An 18318-nucleotide genomic window follows, 5' to 3' on the forward strand; every position below is an offset into this window, starting at 1 on the left:
CTTCCTTGATCTTCATCTTTGAAAGTTTTTGCTTGGCAAGTGCATGCACAGAGCGGAAGGAGCATCATTGATGGGCAGCCTGTGATGTTTCTCCGGGCCATTGGGAGTAACCGAGTAGGTTTAGAGGCGGCGAGTCTTGTTGTCTGAAATTCTGACAGCGAGTGAAGATCTGCCTATCCTTTTGAGCCCATGTAGCGGTTCATATAATCTAACACTATACAACGCCTGATGAATTACAGGAGTTGGATGGATGGGTAAACCGTGAGTTATCCTGAGGAGAGTACAAATTGTTATTTAACCTCACTTTTCATTTCCTAACGGTGTGGGCAGGCCTTAGCGTGCTTGGACCCCCGTAGGATTGGTTTTTATTTTATTTTTATTTCAAATATTGGTCCTGAAGAAAGCTGAGCTGACTTTAGCTTTTTACAACAGAAACATGTTGACCAGTCACTTTTTGGTATCCTTGGACAAAAATTAAAATATCCAGTGACTACACCAATTTTAATGTGAACAACTGGCCTCTAATAAAGTCTGTTGAGGCACAGTTGTGATCTTTTAAACACACACCTTTTGCACTGATCACCACTTTCACACATACCTGCTCCGCTGCACTCGCAGGCGTGGTAGCACACAGGAGGGGATAGTCAGCCCCCCTGTGAACAAACCCAATGATGAAGCATGTCACCTCTAGGGTGAGTGAGGGTTCTTTTAGAAAATAATTAATTTTCCCCTTTTCCTTCTTATATAAATTAATTGACCATTCACTTTTAGGGTAGTTTATTCACCTTGTTTTCATTGAGAAAAAGGGTTCTTCACGGTTGTTCTTTATGGCGCTCTTTTGTTGATAACAGTTTCTTCATCTGGCCAGATATTTTGCAACTACAACCTCAAGTGAATTCTGTCAAATTTATTTATGGCAATTCTTGTCATCTTCTGACAAAATGTGCACTTATAAGCAAATGCGAGAAGGGGAAGAAGACCATATACACACACACTATAGGTGGGTCGGAAGCAGCCTGTTTTAACCCACAGAACAGCCACTTCAGAAAATGTGAAGGTATACTGTGCAAAATCCCATCCAAGTTGAAAGAATTAGGGGAATAAGCTTCAAACATGTTTAAGACATCAAATTAAGTATAAATACATGCAATTCCGAGGAGAAAACCTCAAAAAAGTTGTACATAACCCCTGAAGTGCTCCAACATCCTGGCAAGAAAACAAAATTGAGTCAGTGACGCAACAGCCAGTACAGTGAGTGCTGAGAGATGGAGCCTTTTCACTCCTTAAAAGAGCAGTGCCTACTTTAAGACTGGTGCACTTTTAACCTCTCACACCACTTTTTGTTCATCTTGTTTTTCTCTCTCTTATTGTGGTTTTCAGGTACAGCATTCTTGTTCACAACACAGGTCACCTTTGATGCTAGAATGCTGCCTTATGTAATGTCTATAGATGGTTAAAAGACAGAGGAAAATTAGGAAATAAATTGGCCAGCTTAACCTAAGGAGGCTGGGCCTGCATTTATGCAAAATGGCAATTCAAGACATGGACTACATTTTGGTTTTGTAATACCAGTGCTTCAGGGTCCATTTCAATACTTGGGCATAAATACTCTACATTTAAGACTACCAGGAAAGATCCTACAATGCAGAAGTGACTGGGTGCTGCAAAAGATACTGATTTTTCTAATGTTTCTCTTTCATTCTAATTCCATATTTAAAGGGAGATTCAACTGAACACAAAAAATAAAATGCTAGCGTCATTACATTTGCAGTAAATATCTAGAAGTCAGAACACTGCATCTAACGGATACACAAGATTACGGATCTCCTGGACATATTTAATAACATGCACATACATCACTCAAATCATGACACAGGGCAGAGTGTTAAAGGAGACCATGTATCAAGTGGGTACAACAAATTCCTAGAGAGCTCAGGTAACATTTCTAGAATCTCTGATAGTTTGTCATTTGCACTGGTTAATTTCATCCTTACTTACTCAGCATGTGACCATTTTTTTTATATCCTTTCTTCAATCTTATACCCTAAACCAATTTTATTTTTTAAAGCCTTTGTGTGGACTCGGCTATGATGCCCAATGTGTACATTTCAAATGGAAATGGATTGTTTTGGGTTCTGCGTAAACGTTTCGTAAGAAGGGATTTGGCCTATCTGAGGCAAAAGTATTACAGAACCAAACAGGTTTAAGAAGGTTGTTTGGTTACAAAACATCTATTCTTTTGATTGAAGCTTCTACTCCAGAAGGAACTCGCTTACACTTGTATGCGGATGACCTTCATCCTTAAGCGTCGTTCTAGTCTCCTGAAACTGGGGTTATGTAAAAAAAAAAAAAAAACTATTATTGGTTCTAAATGATTTTATCTAACTGATGCAGCTTTGATCTCACACCAACTTCAAGGATCTCCATCTACATTGGTCTCTTTTTGTCAGATAACCCCTGATGAATTCTAACGCAGAATGACAGAAAGGTCTCTAATCGTGTAATGCAAGGTTTGTGACATCCAGTGGCTAAGAGCCTCTTGTTGCATTTCATGTACTAAATAAAGATAGTCATTAATAACACTAGCCAACCAAAGAAAAACATGAATATAGAACCAATCACTTAGGAAAATCCCGAGTAAAGAACAAAGTGTGGCTGAAGAAATAAAAGTGGCAGAGCAGTCAATGCTAACCCAGCTGTCTAAGAGAGAGCAGAAACAAAAACTGGGGCATATAATTGGAAACCAAAAAGGTAGGGAACGAGCCAGGATACACAGCGGAAAGCTGGTGTTCCCCTTTTAACCGCATCGCTGCTGCGGTGATTTTTGCGCTGTGCGGCTTTTTTCGCAAAACCGTTTTACATGACGAGCTCAGCTCGTCATCAGCACACGCCATCCGTGGCTGATGACGAGCTGAGCTCGTCATCAGCATCGAAGGGGTTAAAAAGCTTTTTATTTCTCAATTCTGGAAATTGTCAAACAGATGGAAAAGAGGATCTAGCAGGACTAGTACATCTTATATCGAAAGTTAGTCAAATATATCAAATTTTACCCTGGTATAGTGAAGCTGGATCAAGAAATGCAGGGTGGGAGATGCTCAATAAATTATGGGAAATCATAAATATGTATGTAAAATGAAGGGATATTCCTGTACACTTCACTACTTACTTGTAATATTGTTTCTGTAATGCACTCATCTCTATTCTCAAAATTTGTTCTACTTTAGCAGGTAAAGATTTTTCCACATCTTTCTTAACTCTTCGTAATAGGAATGGCTCAAGTTCCCTGTGAAGACTTGCATAACCATACTCTCTTCCTTTCCCATGTTCTTCTTCAAAATGTTCCCAGGAAGAAAACCTAAGAATATACATAAAGTACATTGTGAAAAAAATGATTATAAACATAATGCTTTCATTTCTTTCTGAAGTAAAATTATACATAATCAAAGGGCAGTTTCTTGCTCTCATAAGGTATACCTTTAGCAAGAACACACCACAAATGTAACTGGCTATGTCCACCAAATACTAAGCATGGGTTTCTTAAGGAGCAAGCTATTTATTTGCAACAAAAGTGTCTCATCAACAGTCTTATTTTTGTGTGAGTGAAGTTTTACCCTTCACCTGCAAGTTGGAAAACTATATGCTTCATAAAGACGGGTGAAGTTGTGCTTCATCAAACCCATATTTTCTGCAGCTAGGAACAATTTGGATGGGATTTCAGGTTTGAGGGAATTGTTTTCAATGCTGTTACCAAGGCTATTTTCGGCCTGAGAGGTTGCAGGGCTGCCAACTGGCAGCTGCACTTCCATTAATCTCTACTGCACTCATAGCAGCAGACAGACAGACAGAATGTAACTCAGAAATCAGCACTTAGCAATTAGACTGTAGGGGCAGTCTTCATCATGAACTGCAACACAAGCGTTCCCCACTTTCATGCAGGGAATCTTTTTCACAATGATTTTTTTTAATTAACATTTACAATGTGGGAAGCTGGCAACGTTTATAAAATACATGCTATGTCAACATCTACATTGCCCTACTTGCAGCCATCATCAGACTCCATGGACATCTCCTACGCCGATGACGACCAGCTGATTCTTTCCCTCAAAGACAGACCCACAGCCGCCAACAGGAACTTCCACAACGGGATGACGGCAGTTGCCACCTGGATGAAGGACAGCTCCATCAAGCTCAACTCAGACGAGGCCAAAGTCCTCACCTGGGCTCCACCCCCTCAGCCTGGAACGATTCCTGATGGTCTACAGCGCTCAGACGCCCCCCCCCCCCCAACGAACCACTCACAAAACCTTGGCCTCCCCGCCCTCAATAAACTGCCAAATCTACGCAGTCTTCCAGCTTCCACGCGCTACGCCTGCTTCAGAAGATTTTCAAGTGGATCCCCAGCGAGTCCAGGAAATTGGTCACCCAAGTGCTCATCAGCAGCCGATTAGACAACGGCAGCGCACTCAATGGCGACAACCCAAAAACTCCTAAAGAAATTGCAGAAGAAATAAGTGGCTTACCTGTAACTGTAGTTCTCCAGTATTGGAAGGTTTCATAGATTCACATGCTTGAATCATTCCCAATCATGATGGGAGTACCCGGTAGTAATAGTAGTAGTACACTTAAATAGTCATAACACACTAATAGGTATAGACCATAGGAGGCCTCTGCCTCATACTTTAATAACCTATCCTAGTCCTTATAAAGAAAAGGACCACATTTTTGACTCAATCAGCACTAATCACCCTCTAGAACACTCCTGAAGGAAGCTCAGAACCTCAGATCCCGTGGTCTATGGCCTATTCCCACAATGGACTTCCTTGGAGAGAAGGTGAAATTTCGTACCCCCTTGCTTTTTTACATAGTGCATCGTTTTTGTTTTGTACTGTCTGTTCGGACTAGCACTGATGAATTCTGTATCCTGGGCAGCAACACCTGGAGGGACAGATACACAGATTTCAACACAAATTTATGTAAGATGGAGTTTGAGGTTGATGCCATTTTCCATCATGTACTTGGAGTTCTTGAAAGTAAGCTACCCATCCTTCTAAGGACGCATCTGTTGTGATTACCAGTGGTGGGGCCTCCTGATGCAAGGACATCCCTGCTCACAGATGGTCTGTGTCTTACCACCACTCCAGGGCCATCACCATACGAGGAGTTACTCTGGCCATGTCGTCGAGCCTACCGACTGTACCCACTGTCTGTCCAGTTCTTCCTGAAATGGGCGCATCCTAAGACAACAAAATAGAATCAGTGGTATGCAAGGCGACATCATCACTAAAAGTGATTTGAAAAGTTGGACCGAAAGGGACTTCTTTCTTTTGATGGAATTTGTCAGAACAAGGAGTCGTTGCTGACGTTCCTCTGCGGGTGTGCTTTTAAGCAGCCTGTGTCCAGTATCGCTTCTAAGAAGGCAATCTTGTGTGAAGGATTCTGATTATGGATTTTTGCTAATTTATAGTCAGACCCAAGATTCTGAAAAGATCTGTGAAGGCATCTGTGGACTTTCTCGCTTCTCGCTCGTACGGGGCTTTGATAAGCCAGTCGTCCAGATATGGGAAGACTTGATGTTTCTGCTGTCTGAGAAAGGCTGAAATTTGAGTGAGACTTTGTAAAAATCCTGGGCGCCGATTTGAATCAAATGGGAGCACCCTGAACTGGTAGTGGCATCCGGCTACCACAATTCTTAGGTACTTTCTGGGGTTTGGGTGAATAGGTACATGGAAATAGCCGTCTTGGAGGTCTAATGCCATGAAATTGTGCTGGTGCAGGAGCTTTAGTACTTCTTGTAATGATATCATTCTGAAAATTAGTTGTTTTAGATATAGATTGAGATTTCAAACTTCCATAATTGGTCTCCACTGCTTTCACTTCTTTTTGATTAAGAAGAAACGGGCGTAGAAACCTTTGACCCTGCTTGAGAATGGTACTTTCTCTATCACCCCTATGTACAGCATGCTCTTCACCTCCTGTTGAAGAGCCTTGAGATGTTTGTGGTGGGAGGCTTGAGGGGGAGTTGCAGGGCGTACTTGAGTAAATTCTAGAGTGTGTCCAAATTGAACTACGGCAGAATCCATTGGTCTGGAGTAATAGCTTGCCACTGGTGAAGAATGTGTGAAATGTTGCCTCCCAGACGGGTAGCACGAGATTGAAATGATTGGCTAGGTGACCTGAGATTTGGAGCTGGAGGTGCATGATTGGCAGCAGCTAGTATCCTTACCAGCCCTCGACGTCTTTCCTCTATTTGCTCTGACATAGGATGTCAGAGGCAGTAGTCTTTGTTGAAACTAAGGGTTGTATGACTGTGACATGGAAGAATATGTATATATTGTAAAGAGAGGCCCCTGCTAGTAGGGTACTTGTTCCTTAAGGCAGGGACTGATCAATGTAGTGTACAGACTTAAGGCAACAAAATTATACACATTATAATGATTTCAACAACTGATAGCATATCAACATGAATGAAAGGAGAACCAACTAAATCTGAATATATTTACAAAAAAGATATGATTTTTATTGATGATAATAATAAACAATTCATTTTATTCAAAACAGAAGAGGGTCCCATACAAACACAATCATTCATCTGCATTCATACATCCTAAAAGGCTAGTGTACATTACAATTGGCAACTATTCTACATTTCAGATGGGTACAATGATAACAGTGTCAAGTTTTAATGAGAGAAAAACAATGTGGCACACGGGTAATAATTTCCTGCGTTGGATGCGCATTTCGGCACTGGGCTGTGCCTTCGTCAGGAAAATGGGCCACAGTAGATCAAGGTTGGCTACTGTAAAAAAAAAATTATATATAAGATACGTGGTTCTCCAATATAATGATAAACTCCATGCCGCCATAAAGGCGTGCATTATTTGTTGTTTGCATTCAGAGGTTAAAAGGCAGTGAATCAGATCAGAACGACTCAATAAATGTGAGTTGATGAAAGTAAAAATGACGATACCAGTGATGATATTTTGTGGGAAGCAATTAGATGAGAGACCAAGGGTGGACTAAGAGATAGAAGCCATCACATAAGCTGAGTGATTTAGATCACAATTGTGTAACCCAGTGAGCCTGTCTCCCTATGTGTTAGTAATTCCTTCCAAAGTGTGAAGCGGAAGAATACGCCGGGTAACGATACTTCTGGTAACGTAACCTCCTCATAGGAAGGTTGGCCTCTATCCTTTGATCTTCGAAAGGGCGTTTCCGGAACTGCAGCGCTCCCAAAGACTTGGCAGTGTCTGTGTTTGCCTTGATGGTTTTAAGGGCTTCCTCTACATGGCTGCAAAAAAGAGCCTCTCCATCGTATGTAAGGTCCAATATCTTTTTTTGGACCTCAGGGCAAAAGGAGGTGGCCTTCAGCCAGCCCTGTTTCCTTAGGACTGCTGAACCAGCTAATTGTCTGAATCCTGTTACAGCAACATCCATTGCCGAGTCTATAATCTCGTTTGATGATCTTTCCCCTTCATGCTGTATCTTTTTTGCCTCCTCTTTAACATCTTATGGCAAGTGATCAAAATAGGAAGCAATGTCCGACCACATTTGGCAATCATGGCGCCCTAAAACCACACAGGATTTTGCTGTCTTTAGTGTGAGAGCTGACATTGATGAGAATCTTTTCCCAATAGAATCTAAACATCTGCCCTCTTTGTCCGGAGGCGCAGTAAGGGGTATTGTAGGATTCTTTGATTGGCTTTGAGTGGCCTGCATTACTACTGAGTCCAGTTTTGGGTGTCCTGTGATGCACGCTAGGGCATCCTAATTTGTTTTATGCTTTTTATCTAGACGTGGGAGCACTGCTGGTAGAGATGCTGGATTCTTCATAATTCTAACCCCTTCCTCCCAAATATAATCAATTATGGGAACAGACCTCACTGATTTGCGAAAAGGTTCCTTAAAGTCATATGGAAAGCAGTCCACTTGTTTGCAAGACAATGGAATGGCAAACCTTTTCGCAGCACCCTCCAACAGATTGTGAAATCCCCAATTATCCTCAGGTGGAAAATCTACCGGAGGAGGAACAGGTGAAGCTAGTGAAGACATCCTGTAGCCATCCCATTCAGAAGTTGTAGCATGAAGTTGCCCTTGCTCGTCAGAAGAATCTTGTTCCTGGAGAGGAACAGATTGAGGAGTATTTGGCACTGAAAGGACCGTAGGAGCTCTAACTCTCACTGGCGATGTCACCTGAGGAGGAGGAGGCATAGACTGTTCCGAAGGAGCGAAGAGCTGTCTGTAGTCTTGCAGTATAAACTGCAAATCATTCAATAATGCAGACAGCATTGTGACCATTTCCTCATGGTACTGATGATGTTGTTCAGGCTCAGTAAAAAAGGCTTGACCATAGCAGTGTTGTTCTTCCTCATCTTCATCATCATCATCATCGTCAGGTTGGCACCTAACGTGTAATTCTGAAGGGCTGTATGCAACCCCAAAGGGACTTTCATCTTCATCGCCTTCCTCAGACTCTCCCTCCTCCAAAGTGGAGTAGTTTTGCTGGTGAGGTGTGTTCAGGTGTGATTTCTGATGCCAAAATCTTTTTTGGCGAAGTCAGTTTCAAAGATGCATTCTTCGTGGACAATTGAGTCTACAGATGCATCGACGATTGTGTCGACAACAGCGTCTTCACTTCTACAGCCTTGATTGTACTTGCCATAGGCGATGTCGTCAACGAGGATAGCTTCATCGACGAAGTTAACTTTGTCGACGCATGTAGGGTCGTCGACAGTAGAGACTTAGTCGACGCCGATGACTTCAATTTCGTCGATGGCACTGTGTCCGACGACGGTAGAACACTCTTCGACGGCGATGACCTCGCTGACATTGGTTGCGTCATCAGCTTTTCCCCTGACGGTGGCGATGTCGACGATGATACTGTCGACGATATCTTCTTCGACAATGTAATGAGTATTGACGACAAGAACTTTGTCGATGGTGCGTCACACATATCAAGGGAATGGTTGATGAAACTGGACCTCGCGTTGACGATGTAAGGGTCATCGGCGACGATGACACAGCCATAGAACAAGTAGTCAACGTGCCAGAAATACATCCTCTTCTCATCAACGGAGCTGAAGTACTTTTCCTTACTGACTGAAAACTTCCTGACATACTTTCAGAAGTAGGTTTTTTGAAAGGCAGTGTACGTTCTGTAGGAGGTGTTTTTGGTTCAGTCACAGTCCTTAACTGTTCTTTCTTATGAGATCCTTTGCACTCAGAAAGACACATGAGAAACCTTCTTGAAGCACTTTTTAGCAGGTTCTTTATCAGTCTGCGATGACTCTCTTGCCCTCTTTGTAGAGGCTTTTGAAGATGTAGACTGGCACAGGGTCTGATCTAGTTTTTAATTTTTGAAGCCAGATGAGAAGACTTCCTTCTCTGCCTCTAAGGGTTTTATTAGAAAAAGTATGGCAAATCTTGCATTCAGACGCCTTATGAGATGGATATAGGCAGTAAATGCAATTCTTGTGGGGATCATCCACATAAAGACTTTTCTTCAGGGAAGTGGCACATTCTCTGAAGAGAGCCTTCTTAGCCTTGTCAGACACCGTTCAAATATAATCAAAGTCAATGGGAATTTCCCTGGACTAACTATATGGAGAATAGTTAGATATTTTATATGGTACTTGAAAGTAACAAACATATTATGTAAAAATAATTTTTGCCAACAACTAAAATGTAACGTTTATGCGCTCTTTATTAAAAAACTTATATGTTCTTTCTCCCTGTTGGACAGGGTATAATCCTTAACATAAGGAACCCAAAAGCAGATTAACATTTCAGAAAAAACAATCTTTTTCTGAAAAGCAAAGAAAAAAAAACTCAATACAATAAAAATTCATTAGACATTCATCAATGTAAAAATTCAATTACAATGTACATACACAACAAATTTCACAAAAATATTAAAAATACATTACTAAATCGAACAACAAACAGAAACCCCTCTTTTCAGTGGAACAGTAGATCTTAGTCCCAAATGATCAGATCCAATAGCCTTATTATTATATTTCTGAGTATTCCAATGTCCACGATTGGCGTATTTATGGAAACTACTCGGCTTTACTTGGATTCTATGTGAAAAATGCGTCAACGCGTTTCGGTGTATTGAGCCTTGAATGTGGTCACACCTTCCTCAGGACAGTAATTATTGGGGTCATCATCACAATTTTTGGTGGAATCTATCTAGATGTTAAAAAAATATATATCAGTCAATGCATCATTTTATATTTTCTCACTACTTTCTAGGATACATTTACACCACGCTTTAGTATTGTGCTTGACCACAAAAGAAATCTGTTTGAACTCTGTCAAGCACAGCCTGAATACTCTAACTAACTGTAGGAGTAAAAATTTGTTATACCTTATCCTTTGCCCTTGCGGCCTAGGATATACAGGTGAGACAGGCAGAGAGGTAAGGGTAAGAATAGGGGAACATAAATCAGCGATCCGACTAGGGAAGGAGAATGCCCCATTAGTGAACCACTGGAAAGAAAAAAATCATACAGAATTAGATATTAGATGGGTGGTGGTGGAGAAAATCAAAGAACAGACGAGGATGGGAAACACCAAGAAAAGACGAAAACAGCAAGAACAGTGGTACATGATTAAGTTCAACACTATTAAGTGTGGACTAAACACCAGAGAGGACTGGGACACTTTACTGTAAAGATAATAGATGGAACTGTATCAGTATAAGTGTAAACCGGTATAGGTAGATGATAACACCCACCTCATGGGTTGAAGATATCTTGAAGATTTCTGTGTATAGTGATAAGGGTATAGGAGCGATACAATAATCTCGAGAGAAAGACTACTAGACATATATAAATGGAGCTACACATATCAATGTGCATACCCCGATGGTTACATGTATGTAAGGGACATAGTAGTGTGAGCTAAATAACCCCACAATACAGCCCGCGGTACGCAATACTCTAGTTTTGTCCCATCTCTGTAACATTATCAAATTACTGGGAAAAGGTTGGCCGTAGCATGGGAATTTATACACGACAAAGTGAATGGCAGGAAGTGAAAGGTATAATCATTAAAAAAACAGGTTAAATATCCGCGCAAACCTCCATCAACCACTTTGGGCGGCACGTAAACATATTGGATAAACACAAAGACAGCAATACTCTCGCACACAAACATAAGGTATAACACTTGTAGTTCTTATGGAATATTTAACTCTGAAAAACTGACACACGTATGAATACCATTAAAAACCAGTGGTAAGCCATCATCTTTAATCTTCTCTCTCAGCCGTGAGATTTGTTTTGAAGTACTATTACCCCTTCTTATGTTTCTCGTTTTCACCTTACTTAGATTCCTATCTAAAGCGAATCTTTATCTTCCGGACCTACATGCATGTAGGTTGTGCCACAAGGTAGGCACATTCTTAGCCCCATGACATTTAGTATAATTTTTTATTTTGCGCACCTATAACCTACATGCAATCACATTCTATTTAGTTTGGAGGATGTACCACATTTATTTTCACTACCACGTCTATGTCACTTTCACTCTGAGACCTTTATGTGAGGGATCATGTTTAGTACGGTACATGTTATACTACTGGAGTCAGAATTGCAATCCTCCGTTTTGCTTAACTAAACCTTTTTGACTAGACATGTCATATAGGAGAATAGAGATATTATCTATACATGCAAAGTTTGATTTTATTTTCTCTTATAACAGTCACCTATCTCACACGATTCACTTCTATTCCATCCATGATCTATGGGGAGAAGCGGCACTGTAGAGGTGTATAAACAAGTCACCTTGAGTCACTATTGCTTTCTACAGTAATGTGCTGTATGCAATGACGAATTCTAGACTAATTCTAGACACATTCCATTATGTTTTTTGTTGCCAGCCCTGAAGAGTCGTCATGATTCACTCTCACACGACGAAACACGTGTCGGCTGGTTGTGGACCCAATTAAACAACCCACGTTAAGAATATATCCGGAAATCTGCATCTGTCTACTTTGTGGCCACTTATGTTTTATGTTTACCATTACTTTACTACTAGTGTTATACCTTGTGTTTGTGTGCGAGAGTATTGCTGTCTTTATGTACTGTGAGAGTCCTTGCAGACTCTCCTTTTGAACGGTTAAGGGCTTTTTCCGTTCACTCTTACGCACCATACCTTCACCTTACCATTGAAACACTCTCAACGTACATACTAGGTAGAGCGCCCTACTTATCTGAGATTCCCAAAAAAAAAACAGCAGTTGCATCATATTGGATAAACACCTTGGCAGTAAAAGAAATAACTAAAGTCAATAGCAGACTGTCCGTAGTTTCATTAAAACTGGCCGTAAATCTGATAGAAAATATATATCTGACTAAATTCCAGATACAAAAGGTAGGGAGGATGACCAGCTTAAGATGGCGGCCACCTTTCTGTTCATGACCGGGCCGCAATACGCATGCGCGACCAAAATGCCCGGAAGAGAGAGTAGCGTTAACCAAAACACCTACAGCTGTAACGCATTAGGTGTTTAGGAATAGTATATAACGCTCAAGTTGGAGTAAGGAGGAAACAGAACTAGATGAACCCACGGTGATGCGAGAGGTGAAATTTCTGAAGGTAAGCCCACTGCATGGAGTCCTTACGATCACCCGCGATAGAATGTGTAGGCAGGGATAGTATTAAGGTGGAAACTCTATACGTGGGTTGGTGGTCCTCAGATCGAGCATATAGAGGGCTACGATCGTAGCGGAAGTTAAACTGGGATTATCCACATTTTGTATTGAAGAGGAGTAAGCCGCCCAATATTCACACAGAGGAGGAAAGAGGAAACCGGGCCCTAAAGAAAAGCAAAATAATTAGACGAACAGAAAGGCAGATAGCATTTAACATCAATGTATATAACAACACTCTTCTCAATATTTAAAGCATCATCGAGTAAGGTCAGACCTTGAAATATAGAGCGAAATTTAAAGAAATTATCTGTCACCGTCACATTTAAATTGATATAAAATAGCACATGTCATTTTTGAACACGCTTTTTTTACCGATTAAGGTCAGACGCTTAATATATAGGGCTATGTAGCGAAACTTAAAGAAATCATCTTATTCACTCGCCGCATTTAACTCAATATAAAATAGCGTATGTTATTCCTTTTGCCCAGAACATATCCAGTTCAAAGGAACCTTGGTGACCCAATTCGAATACGTATCCCCAAGGTGACACTGTGGTGAATACAGTGGACACAGGGATCACTGGTAAGTAAATGTAGAGCCGAAGGTAGTAGATAAAATCGTGAAGAAAAGTGAGACTTTATATTAAATCTTACAATTTTGTCTCTCATCCAGAATCCGAGGGCATAATATATATCAATAATCCGAACCTTTGAGGCAAGTAGTACGATCATAGGAAAAGTCTTAACAAAACGCCTAAATAAACTACAAGAGGTAAGAACAGAAAACAGTTAAAACTATAACCAAGAAAACTAAAGCATACCCTCTGTCTCCTCAGCATTCATAAGGATATAAAAGAAAAAACTTTTTCGCCTGAGGAAAGGGACGAGTGTTTAACCTGATCAGGGATTTAATAAGATATTCCCTTTGATTAAGGACTCTACCTAATCAAGCACCATCACAGAGGTCAGTAGAGGTCACCTAAAGAGGGGTTGTAGATATGTAAAGAAACCTTACATCTATAGGACTATGTTAAAGATTTTTTAACGGACATAGTGAGAGTATGTGTATAGGTGACCCAAATATATAGATAGTGGTCAATTAAAAAAAGATTACAAAACGTTTGAGTGCCAATATTTCAAAAAATGGCATGTGTAATTCACACCCCATAGACAGGTTTCCCATAAGCCAATCATTCATATGCCAACAATTAAAGTGTAATGGTATTAGGCTTATACTATGTACAAATAAGGACATGTTTTGATCCATTTATTCTTACGGAACTGTCTAATGTTCAAGAAGCAACATAACCTGCCGATATGTGTGTATTTAGTGTATAGTAAACATACGATAGAAATGGTTTCTTAGCTAAGCTGATGCTCACAAGATGGAATACTAAAGCGTGGTGTAAATGTATCTTAGAAAGTAGTGAGAAAATATAAAATGATGCATTGACTGATATATATTTTTTTTACATCTAGATAGATTCCACCAAAAATTGTGATGATGACCCCAATAATTACTGTCCTGAGGAAGGTGTGACCACATTCAAGGCTCAATACACCGAAACGCGTCGACGCATTTTTCACGTAGAATCTTAGTAAAGCCGAGTGGTTTCCATAAATACGCCAATCGTGGACATTGGAATACTCAGATATATAATAATAAGGCTATTGGATCTGATCATTTGGGACTAATATCTACTGTTCCACTGAAAAGAGGGGTTTCTGTTTGTTGCTCGATTTAGTAATGTATTTTTAATATTTTTGTGAAATTTGTTGTGTATGTACATTGTAATTGAATTTTTACATTGATGAATGTCTAATGAATTTTTATTGTATTGAGAAAGTTGCATTTTTCTTTGCTTTTCAGAAAAAGATTGGTTTTTCTGAAATTTTAATCTGCTTTAGGGTTCCTCATGTTAAGGATTATACCCTGTCCAACAGGGAGAAAGAACATATAAGTTTTTTAATAAGAGCGCATAAACGTTACATTTTAGTTGTTGGCAAAAATTATTTTTACATAATATGTTTATGTTACATTCAAGTACCATATAGAATATCTAACTATTCTCCATATAGTTAGTCCAGGGAAATTCCCATTGACTTTGATTGTCTGCAGTACCCTGTTCCCTGGAACAAGTGGGGTCTTCTCTCTCTTGTTAACAAACAGTTCAAATATACTAGGACCCACAAAAACAGGAAGATGATATTAAGAAATGTATATAAAATGTTACTTTCCTGTTGAAGAAATCCAAAACTCCCAAGCACAACGTGCGGTAGAAAATCTGAGGTTCTGATCTTCCTTCAGAAGTGTTCTAGAGGGTAATTAGTGTTGATTGGTTGAGGCAAAAATAGGGTCCTTTTCTTTAAGGACAAGGATAGGTTGTTAAACTAAGAGGCCTACGCCTTTTTTGGTCTATACCTATTAGTTTATTATGACTATTTAAGTCTACTACTACTATTGCTACTACTATTTTAAGTACTGGGGACTCCTATCATGACGACGAGGAATGATTCAAACCTGTGAATCTATGAAAGTTCCAATACTGGAGTAACATCTGGAAACGCCTTCGCCAGACTTATCCTGAACATCCCCAGCAGGAGCCACATCACCTGCCACCTGAGAGACCTCCACTAGCTTGAATGACCTTCAAGCTCCACAAATATGCCAGACCTGCATACCTCAACCACTCCTATCCACCCACTAGATATCTCTGCTCCGCCCAACTGGCCCTGGCACCATCCCACAAATCTGCAGGGCCCCAGCTGGAGAAAGATCGTTCTCCTGCCTCGCTCCAAAGACTGGACCACCCTGCCTCTGAATCTCAGGCAATCACTGACGCAATTCAGGAAGGACCTCAAGACCTGGCTCTTCGACTGAAACCCCCCAAACCCCCGCCTCCACCGATCCTAACAGATGAGTTGTCATGCTTTACAAGAAACCTGATTGAAATTGTGAAGCATTTAGCTTTCCACTATGCAGATCCCTAGATTTTGTCTTCCATCTTTTTTAAATATCTGTTTATTAGATTTTCTGTTACATTTATGATGTAAAATACGTACTTTCATAATCGTGTTATCGCATAACATAGGTTATATCCCGTAACAAATATATGGAATTGCGTATCTGTGCCTCCAAGAAGAGTGTATTTGGATATTTCACACTATTTGCTTGGCTTTGGATTTTAGTATATAGCATCTATTGCTCGTTGGTTTGACAGCAATGTCCAAGTTCCAAGTCCGAACAATGTGTTATGCATGTATAAATCAGTAAGCAGGTAAGTCCACCAACAGTTTTAAACATTAACAAGAGTAACAATTAAGCGATGCAGCAATTAGTCCCCCCCTGAATATCAACCCCTCTCTCCACGTCCCTGGCACCACCGGCAATGTTTGATGATTGCAATGATTATTATTCATTAATTTATTTGTACATTTACGCCCTGTAGGAAGCTGGCTCAGTATATACTATACCAAAGTGAGCTATAGTGTGAACAGAGTCCAGTGGATCCCCAACGGTAGGCGTAGGTAAAGTTAGATAGCACCTCACTCTCTATTTGTGGTAGTGTGGTCGAGCACTAAGACAATATCAGAAGACAGTGTAAAGCATTCGTTGTTACCCACTCAATCAGCAAATGATTTCACACACTCCGACCAATTGGTTTTGTCTGAAAATATTCTTTTAGCTATTTTATTTTCTAGAACCAAGCAAGTAAGCACAGGTAAGTTGATAAATACTTTGCAGTAAATATACAGTTTGAAATGCAATTGTAAATGTACTTTGAAATGGTTACACTTTGAATTATTGGTAATGCAATACTGTGAAATGCTGTACATATACTTTGTATTGATTTTGCAATAAGAATTACAGGTAAGTTACTTTTACATTACTTCTGAGATTACTTTTTCTACCCAGTGTGATATGCCTAGAAATCACATTGGGACATTTCCTAGAGAAAAGGTAAGTAAAGTCAGTTTTGCACAATTGTTTTTTTTCAGGTTAACATACAAATCAACTCCACACTTAAAACCTTTTTCAGAGAAAAACAGTCAATAGGTTCCTATGGAGGGAAATGAAGTTAATGGTTACCAGGTATGTAATCGGTCTTTGGAGTTGAGCTTCTGGAATTAGAACAAGGTTGTCCCTCAGGGTCAAGGATGCACTCTTGTTACACCCTCACCGGCAGTAGGGTGGCAGAGTGCTGAGGCCCAATGTTATCCAATGGGGATACGGGGCCTCTGGTTGGTGGCTGATGGCTAGCGGGCAACTCAGCTGTGGCAGCAAAGCTCCTGGACTTTAGTTCAGGGCACATGACTTGCTAAACCTGCGCACTCGCGCTGTTTTTAATTCTTATTTTATTCTTTGATCCTGCATTTGGCTGTTTTAAAATACCTTGTAATTAAAACTGCTGTGGCATTTACCGCTCTGTGCTGCACGAAGATTATATATAGACGCTTGCTGGTTAGTTAGAATTATTGGGCATCCCCCGTTAGCACTTACTTGCACGTTAAATTGTTGTTCACCCGCATTTGCGGGACAGAGGGATTCAAGGGAGGGCTGGGGCTGTATAGCGCCGTCTTCTTCGCCGCCATATTGGGTGAGGGCTTCAGGAGGCGACATAGTTCAGGCGCCATCTTGGTGGAGGCGCTAGTGGCCTGCCCTCACAGGACGTCCGTGCTCTTCGGTATAAAGGATGGTGACCGTTCAAGCGCGCAGCGTAGGCGCGACGTAGGCGCGCCGGAAGCGCACCAGAGGTAAGCCCGTTTGCGCCCGTTCGCGCACCGGTCTCGCCCAGCGCCATCCATGCTGCCCTTGACTCTTCATCTCCTGTCACATACTCTAGGACTGAGCTTATTCAGCTACGCCCCCAGGCAAGCCAAGTGTTGAACACTAACTCTGTTAAATGAGAGGTGCTGTCCTGCGGCCTGCTTAACGTCCGGTCACTTTGTAAACATCATGTTGAAATTGCACTCCTCAGATTCCTATGGCTTGGATGCGCTCTTTCTAACTGAGACGTGGACCCGAGCAGACAGCGATGTAGAACTCGGACTGGCTTGTCCTCCGGGTTATAAAATCATGCACTGTCCGAGGTTGGGGAATAGAGGCGGAGGAATAGGACTCATCTTTAGAGAGTCCTTGGCCTTCTCTCTATTCGAGGTCAAAGCGGTCCAAGGGTTTGAACTTACGGGCTTTTCGCTCAAGGGACACAAAGGGGTTCTGCAATCCGGACTGTTCTGTTACAGATCGCCGGGCTCCGCATCATCCAAGATACCAGATCTAGTAGATTTAATTTACGATCTTTCAAACTCGCATGCCAGATTACTTATCTTGGGAGACTTTAATCTGTGGCCTGATGGCCCTGTGGATGTAGCCTATAGAGAACTGTGCCAGGCCTGTAGCAACCTTCAGCTGCAACAGTTGGTACTTTCTAAGACCCATACGAAGGGTCATGCCTTAGACCTGGTTTTTGCAGAGGCCTCTCTGGTGGTAATTAGGGAATTAGCCTTCCAATGCTGGACAGACCATGCACTGGTTCACTTTTCCCTTTACCTTCCCGCAGAATCTCTCAGAAGGAATGGGTTGAACTCCATCAAAGCGAACAGGCAATGGTCTAAACTCCTGCATAACCCTGTCCACCCTTCTCTGCTTTCCGGTGGTTTT

At 41.1% G+C, this 18318-nt stretch overlaps 1 protein-coding gene across 1 annotated transcript in view; it reads right to left on the bottom strand.

Annotated features, from left to right (window-relative positions):
* Positions 1–18318, bottom strand: part of CHD1 (chromodomain helicase DNA binding protein 1) — a 1544591-nt gene that overhangs the window by 1030078 nt on the left and 496195 nt on the right. Inside the window, exon 15 of the mRNA XM_086960963.1 lies at positions 3167–3355. Within this exon, the coding sequence (XP_086817089.1) occupies positions 3167–3355 (189 nt within the window). The remainder of the gene's footprint in view (positions 1–3166; positions 3356–18318) is intronic.

The sequence above is a fragment of the Lissotriton vulgaris genome, chromosome 3_1, assembly GCF_964263255.1.
Source record: "Lissotriton vulgaris chromosome 3_1, aLisVul1.2, whole genome shotgun sequence".
NCBI lineage: Eukaryota > Metazoa > Chordata > Amphibia > Caudata > Salamandridae > Lissotriton > Lissotriton vulgaris.